The sequence below is a fragment of the Sinocyclocheilus anshuiensis genome, unplaced genomic scaffold (genome assembly GCF_001515605.1).
Source record: "Sinocyclocheilus anshuiensis isolate Anshui unplaced genomic scaffold, SAMN03320099.WGS_v1.1 scaffold451, whole genome shotgun sequence".
In the NCBI taxonomy this organism is placed as follows: Eukaryota; Metazoa; Chordata; class Actinopteri; order Cypriniformes; family Cyprinidae; genus Sinocyclocheilus; species Sinocyclocheilus anshuiensis.
The window spans coordinates 277985-295658 of NW_015549630.1; the positions used below are offsets into that span (position 1 = coordinate 277985).

Sequence of the window (17674 nt, forward strand, 5' to 3'; positions counted from 1 at the left end):
TGAGTCCACATTTCAACTTGTTTCTGGGAAAAATGGATTTCGAGTTCTCAGTCCCAAAGACCAAAGGGACCATCCAGACTTTCATCAGTGACAGATGCAAAAGCAAACATCTGTCATGGTATATGAGTGCATCAGTGCAAACGGCATGGGTGACTTGCATATGTGTGAAGGTACCATTGACATGGAGGCATATATTGGAGTTGTACAGAGAAATATACTGCCGTCAAGATGATGTCTTTCATGGGAAGTCCATGGTTATTAGATTAAGACAATGCCAGCTCTCATTCTGCATGTGCTACAACAGCGTGGTTTCGTAGACTCAGAGTGAATGTGCTAGACAGGCCAGCCTGCAGTCCAGATCTGACTCCTATTGAAAATGTATGACCAGTCATGAAAAGGAGAATCAGACAACGACAATCATAGACTGCTGAGCATCTGAAGCCTTGTTTCAAGAGAGACTGGACAAAAATTTTGCTTGCAAAACTTTAACAATTAGTATCCTCAATTCCCAAACAACGAAACATTGTAATTAAAAGGAAAGTTGATGTGACACAGTGTTAAACGTGCATCTGTCCCAACTTTTTTTGGAGTGTGTTGCAGCCATCAAAATCAAAATTTGTTCATATTTACAAAATACATTTACGTTGGTCAGTAAAAACATTGGAAATGTTTTCTTTGTACTTTTGTCAACTAAATAAAAGTTAAAGAGAATGAACAAATCACAGATTCTTGATTTTATTGCATTTTTACAAAACGTCCCAACTTCTCTGGAATTGGGGTTGTATTATTTTAAACATTTAAATATGGTTCAGCCAACATGGAGAAACATATTACTGTTAATTTAATATCACAGATATACTATTATCGCTTTTATTAATACTTTGAATCAGTTTTAATATTTAAACTTTCAGTTTTCATTTTAATGTTAATTGTTAAAGTTTTAGTAATATATAGTAATATACAGATAGTAATATCTATCTATCTATCTATCTAGATAGATAGATAGATAGATAGATAGATACAGTATATTTCTATTTCAGTTTTAGTTTTAGTATATAGATGAGAAATGTTGACATAGGTAGGTGAAAAAAACATTTCATATTTTATTTTACTTCAAGTAACATTATTAGATATAGTTTCCGTGTTAGATTTAGTGTACTATAATAACCCTGAAACATACTGTACAGAAAAAATTATGTAAAATGGGAAGTTATACCATAGAGAGACCCTTGCAGATCGTCAAGAGTGTGTGTAAAATATAAAATTTCATATAATTAAAAATATCAGTGTGTGTGTGTGTATACTGTATATACATTCAGGAGAATGAATGACAAGACACTTGGGACCTGTTCTTAGGCTGCCTATGACCGATGTCTCCAGATTTATGTGCCTAATGCTTGAAGTTAATGTCAATAATAGTGAGAACAACTGGAGTTGTGCAGAAACAGCCTCACTCTGAGGAATTACAGTTCGCTTCTTACCCAAACTTTACACCAAATTTTGACGAATGTGGCTAGCTCTAAATGGTTTTGTTCAATGTGTTGTTTTGCTAACAGACCCATGGATGCTTTCCCATGGTACTTTGTGCGTCAGTCATCATGGTTAACCATTGTTGTTTTACATGGCGCACCACAGATCATCGTTCGGCTCTTTAACGAAAATTCAATAGACAGTGTCACACAGCATAACAGACTACACCATTAATCCCTATGAGACCAGGGCGAATAAACCAAACGGGACGCTCTGGGAACAGTGGATGGGGCGAGTATGGTTTTGAAACACACTGAATTCATTTTGGAAGGAAAACTTCAAAATAAAGTGGTGCATTTGTGTAATCTCATGAGGAAAGAAGGGTGGTATGGTTGCATTTTGTGAACCTTGTGGTCCAAACACATGCCCCAGCTTCAGGGAGCAAACATGACAGAGCTCATGGGTTGATGCTCACCATATGGGTTCATGTGGTCACCGGGCATTTGAGGAGGGGTGAGGCCCTGCTGGAAGGGGTCAGTGCTGTAACCGTTCTCCATAGCAACCATCTGTTGTTGGGCTGGAGCCAGTGGTGTGTAGGAGTTCATCATTCCCTCCATCCGATTGGACATCACCTCTGGAAGGGGAAAAAAAAAGTCGATGTTGATCAGCTTTTGAGATATTCTCACGGTAGGGATGACTGACATCATCTCTGCGAACTGGAGAGCATAGTTAGTTTAACAACTGTACATAATGCAAAACATTAATGCTTCGTTTAGTAAGAATTGTTCTTTCTAGTGGATTGGGTTTCTCCAAAAATCAAGACTGGGTCTGGTATCTGGCCTCGAAATCAAGTTGAATTTCACGAAAACCAACAAACAAGAAACACTCTTGTTCTGTAGTGGGAGAAGACGCTGTGACACCAGCCCTATAGGGCAGTACTCTATATGAGCCATACTCAATGCCGAGGGCTAGGAATGACTCTTGTGGCTTCCAGTCTGGAGCCCACCATCTCAGTCCTCTGCTTTTGAGTGGTGAGCTCTCGCAAGAAAGATGTCTGCATTTCATTTCTACAGGCTTTCACAAGTTTCCATTACATCTTCTACTCTGATGCAAAGACATCTGATGTTGAGTTTTACCACACTGACACTTTGCTAACCCATAATCCATGATTTTTCAAGTAACTGAGTATCATAAAAACCCCTAAAACTAAAAGATAACTAACTAACTAACTAACTAAATAAATAAAAAGAAAGAAAGAAAAATAAATTAAATTAAATTAAATTACATTAAATTAAATAAAAAAATATATAAAAATAAAAAGTATAAAGTATTCTGTCCACCAAATCAAAAGTGGTCCAACCAACATGCAGGGAAAATACTGTATAAATGATATATATATGATCCTTATATATGGAATATATACAGTATATAATAGAGAGGACCAATGCAAACCCTTATGACTGTATATCAGTCTTTTAAAATATTAAATCATTTGACCTTTTTATGACAAGACAAAGCCAGTTCAGGCTGTAAAATGTCATGTGTGCAAACCATAATATTATGAAAAAAACATCATATTTATGAATTAATATTTTATGATATTTGTAACATTTTTTTCCCTTGAAAACATATTTTAAAATTAAAATTAGAATAAAATTCAATTGAAACTTTTCGTGATGGTGTAAAGTTGTATAAATGTGGTACAAAGGTTTTCATGATCATCCACTAAGTATGTCTTCATCTGCAAAGCTTGTTTTTTTGTTTTTTTTATGTAAAAGATTTTTCTTTTCTTGCTTTCACTGACCCAAATACATAAAGTTGTAAGGTAGCGGTTAAACTTTGAAATACTCTTGAACCACAACATGACGCAGCAAGTCTTTTCTAGAATGTTTTCACACCAATCACTGGCCCCATAGCTGAAACTATTGGAAAGCTGACACTTATAACCATGACAGACAGGATTTACGATAACAAATATAACGATGTATTAACCGTGGGGCTCCATTGGATGACATATTCCAGCCCAATTCCATGATTCATGACATCATGGACTACTCAAGACCGCTATGGTATTTCCCGAAGGGGAGTCTGACTTCACAAGACTTCTCAATATCTCAGACCACCAGAATAGTTCATATACACCTAGCTGTCTCTCTCGAGCGTCTCCATCACCCTATCATTTTCTCTCGTTTCTCTGAGAAAACATTTCTATTGGTTCATGAGGGTAAGGTTCATGACCAAAGATGGATCACTATCTGACTTGGATTATCCCATTAAATGTGACCCAGCCAAAGGCCACAAAAGTGCTGAAGCAAACAGAGAGAAACTAGTGTCAATGTGATGACTTTACACTTCTGACGTTCGACAGTGGTCTTTTTGCTCTACACAGCAGAGTCAAAGCTCCATAAATGAATGCATCGTGAGAATAGTCCAACATCGGTCTATAAAATAAAAGTATTATTGCTTGTGGTTTATCACTGAAGATGATTCAATGATCGCCTGGATTATGGCTTTGCAGGAGAGCGGGCACAAGGGGGTCTGTTCAGCAATAAAATGTCAATATAAACCCTCAGTTTTACACAAAATAAATACAGGAAGACTAGCTTTTATCTCAAACAACAAAAAATGCGTTTATATGTCTAGGATCGAAAATGTAAATAAAATGTGCTAACAGGTCTTAAATATACTAAGAAATATTATAAGCCACATATATTCAGTGGAATTAATATGTTTGATTATTAAAATTTAGCCTTAAGTACAAGTACCTTTATCCAAGACACCATAAGAGGAAAATGTGTTCTCTGTATTCAAACTTTATCTCTAAAATAAAACTGCTTTACGGTTATTTCCACAGTCTCTAAAGACAAACGCAGAGAGTGAAGAAATAAATATGACTTATGGAGGAATGGACTCCACTGCCTTACAACAAATATTTGTACAGGAATTAAGACTCTTGAGCTGTAGAGGAAACATTTGTCCTCCTCCGTAGAGCTTGGAATAATATTCTTCATGTTTCTATTTTCCAGACAGTCTCATCCAAACTCATCTGTTACAGAAGCTCAGTTGGATCGTCTCAACAACATATTAACTGTCCAAAAAAAGACGCTACTTGACGGATTAGCTCTTTAACACTCTCAAATGAAAAATTAGTCTTAAAAACGATGTTAATACATGGAATGTTGCCAAGCATGACCAGAAACAGATATAGTCTTATAAATGTGAAGGCCATGAACTCGGTGAGTTTGAAGATCACAGACACACAATGGCTCATCCTTTGCGCCCAGCTGCATGGCAACTTGAGACAGCTGCTTTACTGAAAGCGGGATTCTGGGGCCACTTCCAGCAAAGGAGGGAAAGGGGTGGGTGGATCGGTCAAAGTGGAGGCAACTTCAATGCGCTTATGTTGTAAATTAATTCGTCCACCTCCACGCTTCCTCCTCACACAAGAGCTGCACTCGTTTTTCGACCTAATCTACAGCGACCAGGGGTCATCGCCTGTGTCGCTCACCCTGTTTTTGGGAGGGTGGACACGACTCATACAGCAAGGGTTGATGTGGATGGAGGTCAATTGGGATACCTCACTTTCTACCATTAGATATTCTTTTAAAAAGTTTACTTTGACCACAATGTCTAAGTTATGAAGCAAAACTGCCTATAAGAAGACAAAACCTTTTACGATTTATGCAAAGTAAAAGTTAAAATTAACAAAATTGGATAAAAGTTTTAGTAAATGTTAATTTAATGTTAATGTTAATTGCGACTTTTTATCTCAGAATTCTGACTTTTTTTCAAGTAATTGTGAGATATAAACTCACAATTGCAAGTTATGAGGAAAGAATTGTGAGATATAGTCGCAATTGCGAGCAAAAACTCAGAATTGCAATATTTAAACTAAAAATTCTGAGAAATAAAATTCTGATTTTATATCTCGCAATTCTGACTTTATAACACGCAATTGTGAGTTAAAGGGATAGTTCACCCAAAAATGAAAATTCTGTCATTAATTACTCACCCTCATGTCGTTTCAAACCCGTAAGACCTTCGTTCATCTTCGGAACACAAATGTCAGCTGCGTCACGCCAGATCTGTTGTTGTGATTTGATCTGAACGAAAACAGCGTATCCATGTGACGCAGCTGACACAGAACAGCATACGCTGTTTACATCCAGCTGATATTCTCCAAAATGGCGCTACAGGGTGATGCGGAGGAGACAAATTGTTGAATAAAGTCGTTATTTTGTTTTTCTTTTGAGCACAAAAAGTATTCTCGTAGCTTTGTATAATTGCGGTTGAACCACTGATGTCACATGGATTATTTTACTGATCTCCTTGCTACGTCTCTGGACTTGGGAACATTTCAGTTGTATTGCTGTCTATGCAGGGTCAGACAGCTCTCAGATTCCATCAAAAATATCTTAATTTGTGTTCCGAAGATGAACAAAGGTCTTACGGGTTTGAAACGACATGAGGGTGAGTAATTAATCACAGAATTTTCATTTTTGGGTGAACTAACCCTTTAACTCACAATTGCGTGTTATAAACTCGCAAGTCTGAGAACATATGTCTTTTTCCCCTTAAGAATTGGACTTTATAACTCGCAATTGCAGAACTGCAAAAGTCAGAATTGTGAGATACAAACTCGCATTTGCGAGAAAAAAAAGTCAGAATTGTTTTTATTTCGACTTTCTTGCAATTGCAAGTTCCCTTTCATGGGAACTTCGAACTGCGTCCTCTAGGGGTCGCTATGGGAAACCTAGAGGACGCAGTGTCTCGTTCCCTACTCAGGGAACCATGGTTACATAAGTAACCTGAGACGTTTATATCCCGCTATTCTGACTTTATAACTTGCAATTTTGAGTTTTTATCATGCGATTCTGACTTTTAACTCAAAATTGCGAGTTTATACCCCGCTATTCTGACTTTATAACTTGCAATTTTGAGTTTTTATCATGCGATTCTGACTTTTAACTCAAAATTGCGAGTTTATACCCTGCTATTCTGACTTTATAACTTGCAATTGCGAGTTTATATATCACAATTCAGAGAAAAAAAGTAAAAATTGAGAGTTTGTATTACACAATTCTGAGAAAAATGAGAGATGTAAATTGTAAATGATGTAAAAAAATCTCAGAATTGTGAGATAAAACTTGCAATTACCTTTTATTATTTTTATTTTTTGCAGAAACGGGCTTCCATAGCATTTAAATTGTTTTAAAATGTAAAATTCAATTCCACAGGATTCTTAAAATGCAAAAACAGTCTACAGATTGGAGATACTGTAAATGCTATTCATTTATGTTGATTTCCGTCTTTCTGTGGTATTTTGGACCTATGCAGTTGCCTTTAGGTTCATGTTAGGACATTTTACCTTGGCCCAGCCTTTGGGAGTTCTGCTGCTCCTGTTGCTGCTGCTGTCTCCGCGCCAACTTCTTCATCTGAAAAAATAACGATAAAAGCACAATCAGAAAACTTCGCGACTCCCCAGACCAACTCTCGGCTATCTAAAGAGAGATGCTCCTTGTTGTTCACCTCTGCTTGAACTTCGCCAAGCTTGATCTGGCTGCATTATATTATCCACAGCCTTTTGAAGATAAAATCAGGGCTCTGAGGTGGCTTTCAGACACTAACGTAAGAGCAGGATGGATGTGAATACATCTCTCTCTAACTCTTGGGGAGTTTTTTGTGGAATGCATCGAGAGGTTAAGCTTCAGGCAGATAGCAACTGAGATTTGCTGTCTCGAGCCTCGCTTGCTTTTTCCCTTTGGCAGCAGTTGCGAGGAGTTTAGTGCGTTGTTGGAGGATTACTTGAAAATTGTTGTGTTATCTGGTCCTTGGATGTACATTATCAGGTTTGTGTGGGTAATACTGGATGATTAATAAGGTAGTGTACAGGGTCTGGACTCACCTTAGCTCTTTGGTTCTGGAACCACACTTGAACCACGCGAACGCTCAAGCCCGTCTCTGCAGCCAGTGTCTCTCTTACCTAGATTATACAACAAAAATCGAGTCTGTGTAATATATGGAAGGCCATTTCCACCTTAGAGTGTTTTTTTTCTCATTATTGTGTCATTTCAAAATATATTTCTTAGAACTAAATCTCAAAATGTTCCCGTAAGTGCAACTTGACCTCACAATTGCAACCTCATATATCACAATTGCTATACTTTTCCTAGTTAATTTGACCATTTATTGCAATGTGACTTTGCATCTCACAATTGCAACTTCATATCTCAAAACTTTAACATAATTGCGACTATTTCTCACAATTGCAATTTTATTTCTTACAGTTGAGACTATTTCACAATGTTACAGCAATTATTTATTAAAACTGTGACTTCAAATCTCAGTTGCAAATTCATATTATTTCACAATTGCGATGTTAACTGCAACTTGTCACAGTCTTTATTCCATGTAATTGTAACTATCTCTTACAATGTTACAATGTGACTATATCTCTCAATTGCAACTGCATATGTTGTAATTGTGATTTTTTTTCTCATTTTATTTTACGTAATTGCAACTTGATATTTCATAACTGTGACTTCATAAACCATGTAATTTAATTTTGTTGTAATTTTGACATTACAACTTCATTTCTCATAATTGTGACTTTATATCTCACAATGTAACTATGTTACACTGTATATTATAACTCTTACTAAAAATTTAAATCGCAACTTCCTATCTCACAATTGCATCATTAATTGCAACTTTCAAGTAATTGTGATATCACAACTGCAAATTTATATCCCACTATTTCTTATTTTAAAGGGGTCATATGATGCTGCTAAAAAGAACATTATTTTGTGTATTTGGTGTAATGAAATGTCTCATAAATACCCATTTTTATTTTCTCTGAGTCACAAATGACTTCGATAGAAAGATGGTGTTCAAGAGATGGAGGAAACTGATCGCACCTTTCGGCAGGGTTTGGAAGAAACCTCGAAGGATGCCTTGAATGCACGTCTCTGCTGCGTGGTGAGGATGGTACGCGGTCGCTTGGGTCTTCTTGGGTCTTTCCCATCATCTCCCTTCCCGGTTCCTCCTGAGCCCTTCTCCGGCTTGATATTCAGCTCCTCATCTTCGCTTTTCTCTGGAAAGAAATCCATCATTCACAGGTACTTACTTTTAAAACTCTGCAACTTTTTAGACAGCCTACTGATAAATAGATGTTTTTGTTCTTTTCAATTTTAAGAGATTCAGTCACAGTGCATCCACAATGAAAGGAGACACATGTGGTTTTAATACTTTTGTTATCAATTTATTAGTGCATGAGTGGGCCACATCCACTGCAAAACGGCAACTCTGACTGTGGAGTATGTGAATTTGTCATTGGACTGGACATTGTGTCATTTAAAATGAATAGCGCACGGCTTTGGCTCTTTTACACTATATAAATCTTTGATAAGAATCCAACACACAGCAGATGCAACATTTTGGGGAAGGTATGAAAGTGGAGTACATACGGGAAATTATGAGGTCTAATATCCAGGGGAAGTGAAACAGACAGCAAAACCACAAATTCAAACAGTGAACATGCTCGCAAAAGAGCAGAATTTAAGCTCGCCAATCCAAAAAGTTCAATATCTCGCCTCATATCACAAAATGTACACTGCCTGTTCATATGAACTAATCAAAGTGTCTCAATTAGTCTAAGGTGATCCTCGGGCGGGTTAATCAAGCCTGCCCTGTGTCATGATAATCTCTCTCAGTAGGTCCAGCTAATGTGCCATATTCACAAAATGGCTCCTGGCTTTCCTACTGTAATTATTATAGTCAAACGGGGGATTGGCTTTATTGTTCAGTGGGTGGAGGTTTCATCCAATAAGCCACATCAGCTTGTGTTTAATAGAATAATAATAGTAATTAAAAAAAAGGTGCCAAACTCCATAACGTGGCCTGGTTCGAAAGTTAAAAACCCAAATGGGCACGTTCCCAGCGTGACTGTTTTTCGAGATTAAGGGCTTCTGCAATTTGGCACTAGTGGCTTTTGTGGCATCAGCAGTGAACATCTCTGGTGATTAGGCCTGCAAGTGGTTTGGCCTTTTTAAGTGATCAGCGGGAGATACAAACATGATGGGCTGATTCGGTCCTCTCTCTCATCTGTTTCTGATCTCTTTTTCTGTGGTGTACTGCAAACTAAACGAATTCTTAGAAATTACACTTCACTTCTTGCATTCAGGTCAACTTAGAGACATTAAACGAACATACCAAAAAAACATAATAAGGAAGAATAGAAAAGAGACAATTGTCCCAGAAAGTTGACGCAGTCTTGCTGAAGCATCTGACAAATTTCTCTGTGTTTGAGAGAGTGGGCTGTGTGCGTGTGCACGCGTTTAAATGAAATCCACATGGGGATGGTAAAAGTGAGGCTTGGTGAGATGCCTCATTACGGTGAAGTGAGGGAAAAGGAGTCTGAGGGGCTGATAGAAGTGAGCAGGGCCTAAAATCCTTCTTGTCACTCACAGAGATTCAAGCTCTTCTTCTTTCCAGCAACTTAACTTGCCCACATCAGACAGCACAGTGTGGCTTCTCTCTGTCAGAACTGCTCTTCATAATTAAAGGGGCCATATTCTACACCTTTGTGTGTATTTTTTTTCCTCTGTAGAACACAGAAGAATATATTTCTAAAAATGGTTCTAGTGTTTTCTGTCCATACAATAAAAGTCAATGTTTTGGCATTCATTGTATGAACAAAAAACAGTTGAAGCATTCTTCAAAACACCTTCTTCTGTGTTGTACAGAGCAAAGAAAGCCTTCTGAAACTCCCCTAAAAATATATTAATGAATACGCTGCTGGCATCATGGTCTGTGGTGTATAGATTAATATTCATACCTGAATCTGAGTCATCAGGGCTGACAGAGCTGAGGAGGTCTTTCTCCCTCTCATAGTCGTTCTTGCACAGCAGCTGTCCGTCCTTCAGTACAAACTCGTCCCCTTTCCTCAGCTGTCGGTCACATACACAGCAACAGAAGCAGTTGAGGTGGTACACGCACTCGAGTGCCCGCATCACAAACTCTGTGGGGGCGATTTTCTCCAGGCACCCGCTGCATTTGGTCGCAAATAACCTGAGAAAGTGACAAAGAGAAAGAGAAAAATGTGAAAATGATCAAAAAATCTGAAAAGACATAAGGTCAAAATTTAGCTCTAAACCGACACTACCGTTCCAAAGGTTTGGGGTTGGTAAGATGTTTTCGAAGCTTCTTAAGGTCTTTGCACACTGAGTTTGAAATTCTCATCTGAAATTTTCGCACGCACGACCTCACGTTGTGTCAATCACGTTCACACATTTGCTTCCAAAACTTTCGTCTGTCATAAAAATTTTTGGATCAGGTTCAGTTTTCTGCGTTTTCGCATCTGTAGCAAGCATTTTGATAGGAAAGGATGATGAATACGAAAAAAAAAAGAAAAAAAAAACGCATACGAAAATTACGTACTCAGTGTGCAAGGACCTTTAGAGTCATTTAAGCTGGATTTATGTGATCAAAAATATAGTAAAAATAGTAAAATTCTGAATATTGTTACAAATTAAAATAACTGTTTTCTATTTGAATATATTTTAAAATGTAATTTATTCCTGTCATGCCAAAGCTGAATTTTCAGCATCTTTACTCTAGCCATCAGTCACATGACCCTTCAGAAATCACTCTAATAAGCTGATTTGCTGTTTAAGAAACAATTCTTATTATCAATGTTAAAAACAGTTGTGCTGCTGAATATTTTTGTGGAAACCATTACACGTGTTCTTTTTCAGGATTTTTTGATGAAGAGAAAGCTCAAAGAGTTATTAATTTAAAATATTTGTAATATTATAACCATCTATACTGTCATTTTTGATCTATTTAATGTGTTTTTGCAGAATAAATTGTCATAATTAAAAAATAAAAAATAAAATAAAAATCTTACTGGCCCCAAATGTTTCATGGCAATGTATATGTCTCACAAACAATTGAATTCTCTCATATTTACTTTTCAAATAGTTGCACTACGTTCATGGTGGAAAAACAAGCAGCATACAGGTTTGAAATGACATGACAGTGTGTAAATAATGATAGAATGGACATTTGTTTGAGTGAACTTCCCCTTTAAGAGATTTAAAAATACAGTAAGAGTAAAGCATCAGAGGTGAATGTCTTTACATGTGCTTGTCCATCATAGTGTGGTGATTAAGGGGGCAGGGGGCATGAGGTTGAGCCCCAGAGTGATCTGCTTTGACACTGGCTCATCTGTTAATGCAGCCTGGATAACTCCTCAACGCTTCAGCAGAACCCAATGGAAGGAAATACGGGATCACCTCTCGACCCAACGCACCAGCAAACCTCAATCAGCGGCGTGGGCCCTCAGCTCCACTGGCTTTACCCCGCTCACTGCAGTGATTAGACAGGCTCCAGCGCCACTCACACAATGCTACTGAAACGGGAAGTTATTTCTTAGGGAAGAGATGGCTTAAAAGTTTCTTTTGTGAGAGATTTTTACATTTTTTGTGATTAGACAACAACCTGTTGATCGGAGAAAATAAAAAATAGCATAAATAAAATATTAAAATAGAAACAAAAATATTTGTTCACTCATATTTAATGCAAATTTACACTATGTTGCTATGAACTCTTCTCCTGTCAGATAAACTCTAAAATCATACGCTATGCCACAATACATGTCTGTTTACATAACAGACCGCAGACACCCCCACAGCCTTCATTTCCTCCTAACGTTGTCGATAAAATCCTTTTGGTTTCATTACAGGCAGAGATATTACCATCTCGCTCTCATCTTGTGAGGTTCAGCGGGAGCCCACCTCTACAGGAAGCGGGTGTGTGACAGTGTCCAGCCCATAAAAGCTGATTTATTAGCCTTGGTTCTTTTGTTTGCTCTGGCTGGTAGGACAGCTGCCCCGGCGCTTGTGTGTATCTCTCCATTTCATCTGTGGCATTGTTCATCGGGAGGGAGAGACAGGGAGAATGCCCATCATCATCATATTCTGTTGATGGTGGACAGGGTTGGTTGACAGTGATGAATATGTGTTAATATGAGTTCAGATGAATATGTGTAAATATGGTGGTTTTTGTGATGGTAATTTCATTGTGAGATGGTGATGGGGGACTGATAATCACAGCCCGCTGGACACACGACCAGCTGCATCGCTGTTTGTTGGAGTTTTGTATAGCTGGGTATTTTTTTTGTCGCGACTGTTGTTTTGCATGTCAGACTTTCTATGGGCATCCTTTGAGATGTCACGAGAATAAAACGATGTGGCATACAGTGGAATCATCTTGTCATTTATGGAGCAGCATCATTATTAATGCTGGAAAATAACTGGCAAATACTCATTGGCAGATACTGTAAGTTTTATGTACTATATTATGTACTATTTTAATCATTGCCGTTTCTGTTAAACTGTATTTTACTTCATTTAAATTAGTTTATATTTTATATTTAGTTCATATTTATATTTACATTTTCAAACTGGTGTTCCAAAACTTGAAATAAATGTAAAAAACTAAATAAAAATAAATAAAGTCAAATTAATTATATATGAATATAAAATATAAAATAAGGATTTTTATACTAAATATATATCATATAATTAATAACTTGAGTTGGTTAATATTTTCTAATCACATGACAATATATAGTTTAATTTGGCTTATTATTCATTATTTAAAATGTAACATCATGTTCTCTTAATAATGTTATGCTTATTATTAATGGGATTAATAAATGGGATTTTATTTTAACTCCTTCACAAGTGGGTCATCATATTTTGGGATCTTTGGGATCAAGAACTTTGAGAACTCAGTTTTTTGGGAGAATAACAATATGGTTACTGGCATTAGCACGGTAAACATAAGCTTATAATCTTTTATTTATTGTGGGACAACAAGAAGATTAGAAGATTTTTATTTGCCATTGGAAAACTATTAATCCCAACTAAACTGTTGGCATGCCAACAACTCTCTTGTGTTTGTGGGATATCCGTCTACCTGGTTCCTTTCTCCAATCTGAGCGAAGGAATAAGAAGGAAGAAACACACCTTCATCATTTTGTGTTTAGACACGGCCTGATCTGTTGTGGTCACTCCCAATTGTTCAAGCAATTACGTCCATACAGATTTCATTAATCACATGAAAATAGAATTATTTCCCCCCCACAAATCAAGTATTGAGCAAGTATTGAAGATTAGCATGGTTGTAATTTTTGGCACGAAGACCACAGCGCTGTGATTTGATCTTGTGAAACATCTGTAAAGAAGATGAGTTGGTAACAATAACAAGATGATTTTGCACATTCCATCAGTTTTTGCTGTCTAAACACATCCAAACACTCACAACGTTTGCATTAAACGATGGCTGACGTAATATTTTGGCTAGATTAACCAGTTACACGCCGGATCTGTCAAACAAGTCAGACAGAATAATGAATCTGTCATCATGACTCAGTTTGAATCCAATGTTTATTCAACAATGCGAATCCTCGTCAAAGACTCCAGGGCGAAAAAGGCCGGAAAGCACAGGAAATGAACCCTATTGAGAAGTGGTGACACTTTCCAGTTTCGCCCGCTCACCTCGACGCCGCTCCGCTCTCAGGATCCTTCTCATCCAAATGAAAACATTCCCTTTCATCCGCCTCTTTTCTTCTCACCTCCTTTTTCCCCACCCGTTCTAATCTTGTAAGCCATTATTTTTCTATTTCCCCTCTCTGTCACTTTGCATTATTTTTGCTGCTGTAATTCCCATTTGTTCCTTCTGGAATCTTCCTGTCCTGGCTTTGTCCCGGCATCTAATCCGGACTTTTTGGCTGTCGTCAGCCCCCCTGACCCGTTCCCCATTCTCAGCGGGACCTCTGATGGAATAGCCACGCATGACGCCCCTGCTATAGCAACCACACCTCTGCAGGAAGGCAACGACTAACTTTTCGGATGGGCAGAGAAAGCCTTTCACAAGCTGGCAGCAGAAGTAAATCCTTCTTGGAGGAACAAGGGGAATTAGCAGGTAGCAGTGGAGTAGGGATTTAACCCTACCCCTTTTTTTTCCTTTTGAAAGGTACAGTCACTTCAACTCCCACTGATCTCCACAATCAAACAGGGCAGAGGCGGGGCTAACAGAAAGAGAGAGAGGGAGTCGGCCGGGATGAGGGGGGTGAAAGAGAGCAGCCCAGTGAATGACACAAGCGCTGGATTGTGGAGGAGCCCCTAATCCCACTTTAATACCTTTCCAAGTTCAGCGCCGAAAGAATGCACTTTAAAACAACACCGCAGTGTGAGCAGGCGAAGGCCAACCGGGGTGGGGTCCTTGGTTGATCTCATTCCCCCGTAACATTACCTGATTAGCCTGGGTGAGCAACGGAGTATGGGTATGCAGGGGAAGAGCGGACCGAACGTTAGGACAGACATAAACAACAACAGCGCTTACTGGGACGCCGCACGTCTTCTGGAGGGGATTTCTGTCCTGTGGTTTGAGATGAAAGCTGAAGAGAGACTAGAGAGTAGAATCCTTCAGATGCATCTCCACATCTGGGCCTTTTTAATAAACCTCTACAGTGAGAGAAAGTACTACCACCGCACACAAAACACAAGATCTACAGATCCCAATTTTTCTCCTATTGGTCTCAAGGAGCAAAAAGAGTCTGAAGAAGCATGTACATTATTGAGCTGCCTTATAAAACACCTAAAATAAATAAAATAAAATACATTAAATAAGTAATAATAATATGTTGTTATAAACAAATATGACAAATAACAAGCAAACAAACAAACAAAACAAAAAAACCTTCATGGAACATATAAATATACTCTATCCATGCTATACTGAACAATACCAATAAAAATTACATTTTATATGCTTATGCTTTTAAATAAATATGCATTTGAATAATTTGCGAAGTTAAAACAAAAAACAAAAAATAAAATAAAAAATAATCCTAAAATTAGGATAGAGAACAAAGCAGCATATATATTATAGATATACAGTACCTATATATGTATCGTTCACTGATAAAAATTTATTGCGACAAGCTCAGTAAAAAAATTAATCCAAGATGGCGTACAAACATACATATCATTCAAAACTGAGTCAAAAAGTGTCCAAAACAATTTGAACAACTCTAAAATTGTTTATTTTACCCAATTTTTGTATGTGCTATGCACTTTAATGCTCATTAAGAGTATTGTGGTGTTAGCTTAGCAACATGCTAACACTAAACTACTGAAAACAGGAGGAGTCAAGTTATCAGTGCAGAGTTGCTATGTAGTTGCCTATGTAGAACAAATCAATCCATAGAATTTTCATTCTAGATGGAAGACATAGTAAGCAATAGACTGCAAGGCAGCTGACTGAGTTTTGAAACAGAACTTATTGTGGAAACTATGAGGAGAGTGAATAATGTGTGTGAATGATGAATTATAAAGCCAAGACTGCATATTGAGTCTTTAATACAAATTATAACAAAAAAGGGGAAGAAAAAGACAGACCAAACATAATTGGGGGGGAGGGGGACTTTAAAGTCCTTCAGACACCCAATTTGTTTGTCCTGAGGATGTACACTCCCTAGCAAAAACCTGAGCGCACAGATTAGCAGATAAGACCCTCGCATTTGGATCAACAGACACAATTCAGGCATCGCCATGCCAATATTGATTCAGACCCTCCCAGATCCAGACCCCACAAGTCAAATCAGAGATAATCCACACAGATAACTTCAGAAAAGATCATTATCTGCTTCCAGACTCTCACAGTCCAGTGTAATCGGCAGAAAAATTGGTATTCACGCACCAAGACTGCATGTTTGGTGAGAAGAAATGTCCACCATTGGAATCTTAGAGCAACAGGTAGCAGATTAAGTTCAATAAATTTTACAATTAAGTAAAATTAAAACAATTAAAATAAAAGAAAATTATTATTAAGAATAAATATTATACAGATTTTTTTCCCATTAAATAAATAAAACAAAATAATGGTTTGAATCTGGCATGCGCTATGTCCCAAACTCATTACCCTGTACATTACATTCAAAAGCGCCCAAATTCCTCCACGTTCCCTGTTTTCTGACATGATATTTTCCCTGCAGGGTGTCTGTGCCTTGCACGGACAGAGCGTTTGACAGCTCATCAGAGGAAGATATTTCTGTGATTAAAAAAACGTCTAGGCCTCACCTTCCAATTCCTCTCAGAACGGTTGCCGTCAGAGTACACGCTTTCTCTTTGAACAGCTTATGAACAACTTAAAGTTTGACAACATCTTAAAGCTTTCATCACATGTTAGCGATGATTTCCCGACCACTAAAGACCTTCCCTCAATGCCTCTAACTCGCTGATAAGGATCACATACCCAGAGGAGATTAAAGATGAGTCTAGAGAAGGGAGAGAGGTGTGGGGGAGTGTGCGTCTCGATAATCGTCGTACATTTAGCAACACATGCTCTCATCCCCACCTATCCTCTCGTTTGTACTGAACATGCATGGGAACGAAAAAAAAAAAAAGCCTGTAACGATTTCAGAATGGATTCTTATGTCACCACATTTCCATCAAAGGCTCTGTCTAACAGCTGTAAACAATCACTTTGAAGACAGTCAGTCCCCCCAGGCTTCTTCAGCCGAGCCCCCCAGGCCTGCGATGTGTTCTGGTCGTGTCAATCATGAAGACACGAACGCTGAGGTGTTTGTGAGGGGGGGGTCAGTTGAAGGAGAGTTGATGGACACTGCGTCTGGGAGCTACCTGGTTACAGGCTACATGGCTTCTATGATCTTTTTTTTTTGTTTGTTTGTTCCATCTGTGACATGGATCTTGTCTCCTGGATACCAACACAGAAAGAGAGATCCAAAGAAAAGTGAGAGAAAACAGTTTAGGGCAGCTTCACAGTTACAGATTAGAAGTGGGGAAAAAAATCATTACTGAATGCTGCATATTCTTTGGAAAAATTATTCTGATATTGTATTTTGCATTTTTGAACATTTGAGAGTTAAATAGGTACAGCAATGTTTTATAACATTTTATGGACTTTTGTTGCATTTCATTCTGCTTAAAAAAATCTGCACATGTAATGCATTCAGGAAAATGAAGTGCTCTTTCTTCCTGCTCCACAAAATTAAAATATGATCAAACATATAAACTAAACTACATATAGGTGACATTACAATCTATCTATCTATCTATCTATCTATCTATCTATCTATCTATCTATCTATCTATCTCTCTCAGACTCTCTGAAC

The 17674-nt window shown here is 37.8% G+C and overlaps 1 protein-coding gene across 1 annotated transcript in view; it reads right to left on the bottom strand.

Moving 5' to 3' along the window:
- The window catches only part of lmx1bb (LIM homeobox transcription factor 1, beta b), a 74524-nt gene that overhangs the window by 6362 nt on the left and 50488 nt on the right, over positions 1-17674 (bottom strand). The window contains exons 4-8 of the mRNA XM_016448608.1: positions 10307-10539; positions 8388-8563; positions 7376-7453; positions 6839-6905; positions 1946-2104 (exon numbers count right to left, since the gene is read on the bottom strand). Of these exons, the coding sequence (XP_016304094.1) occupies positions 1946-2104; positions 6839-6905; positions 7376-7453; positions 8388-8563; positions 10307-10539 (713 nt within the window). The remainder of the gene's footprint in view (positions 1-1945; positions 2105-6838; positions 6906-7375; positions 7454-8387; positions 8564-10306; positions 10540-17674) is intronic.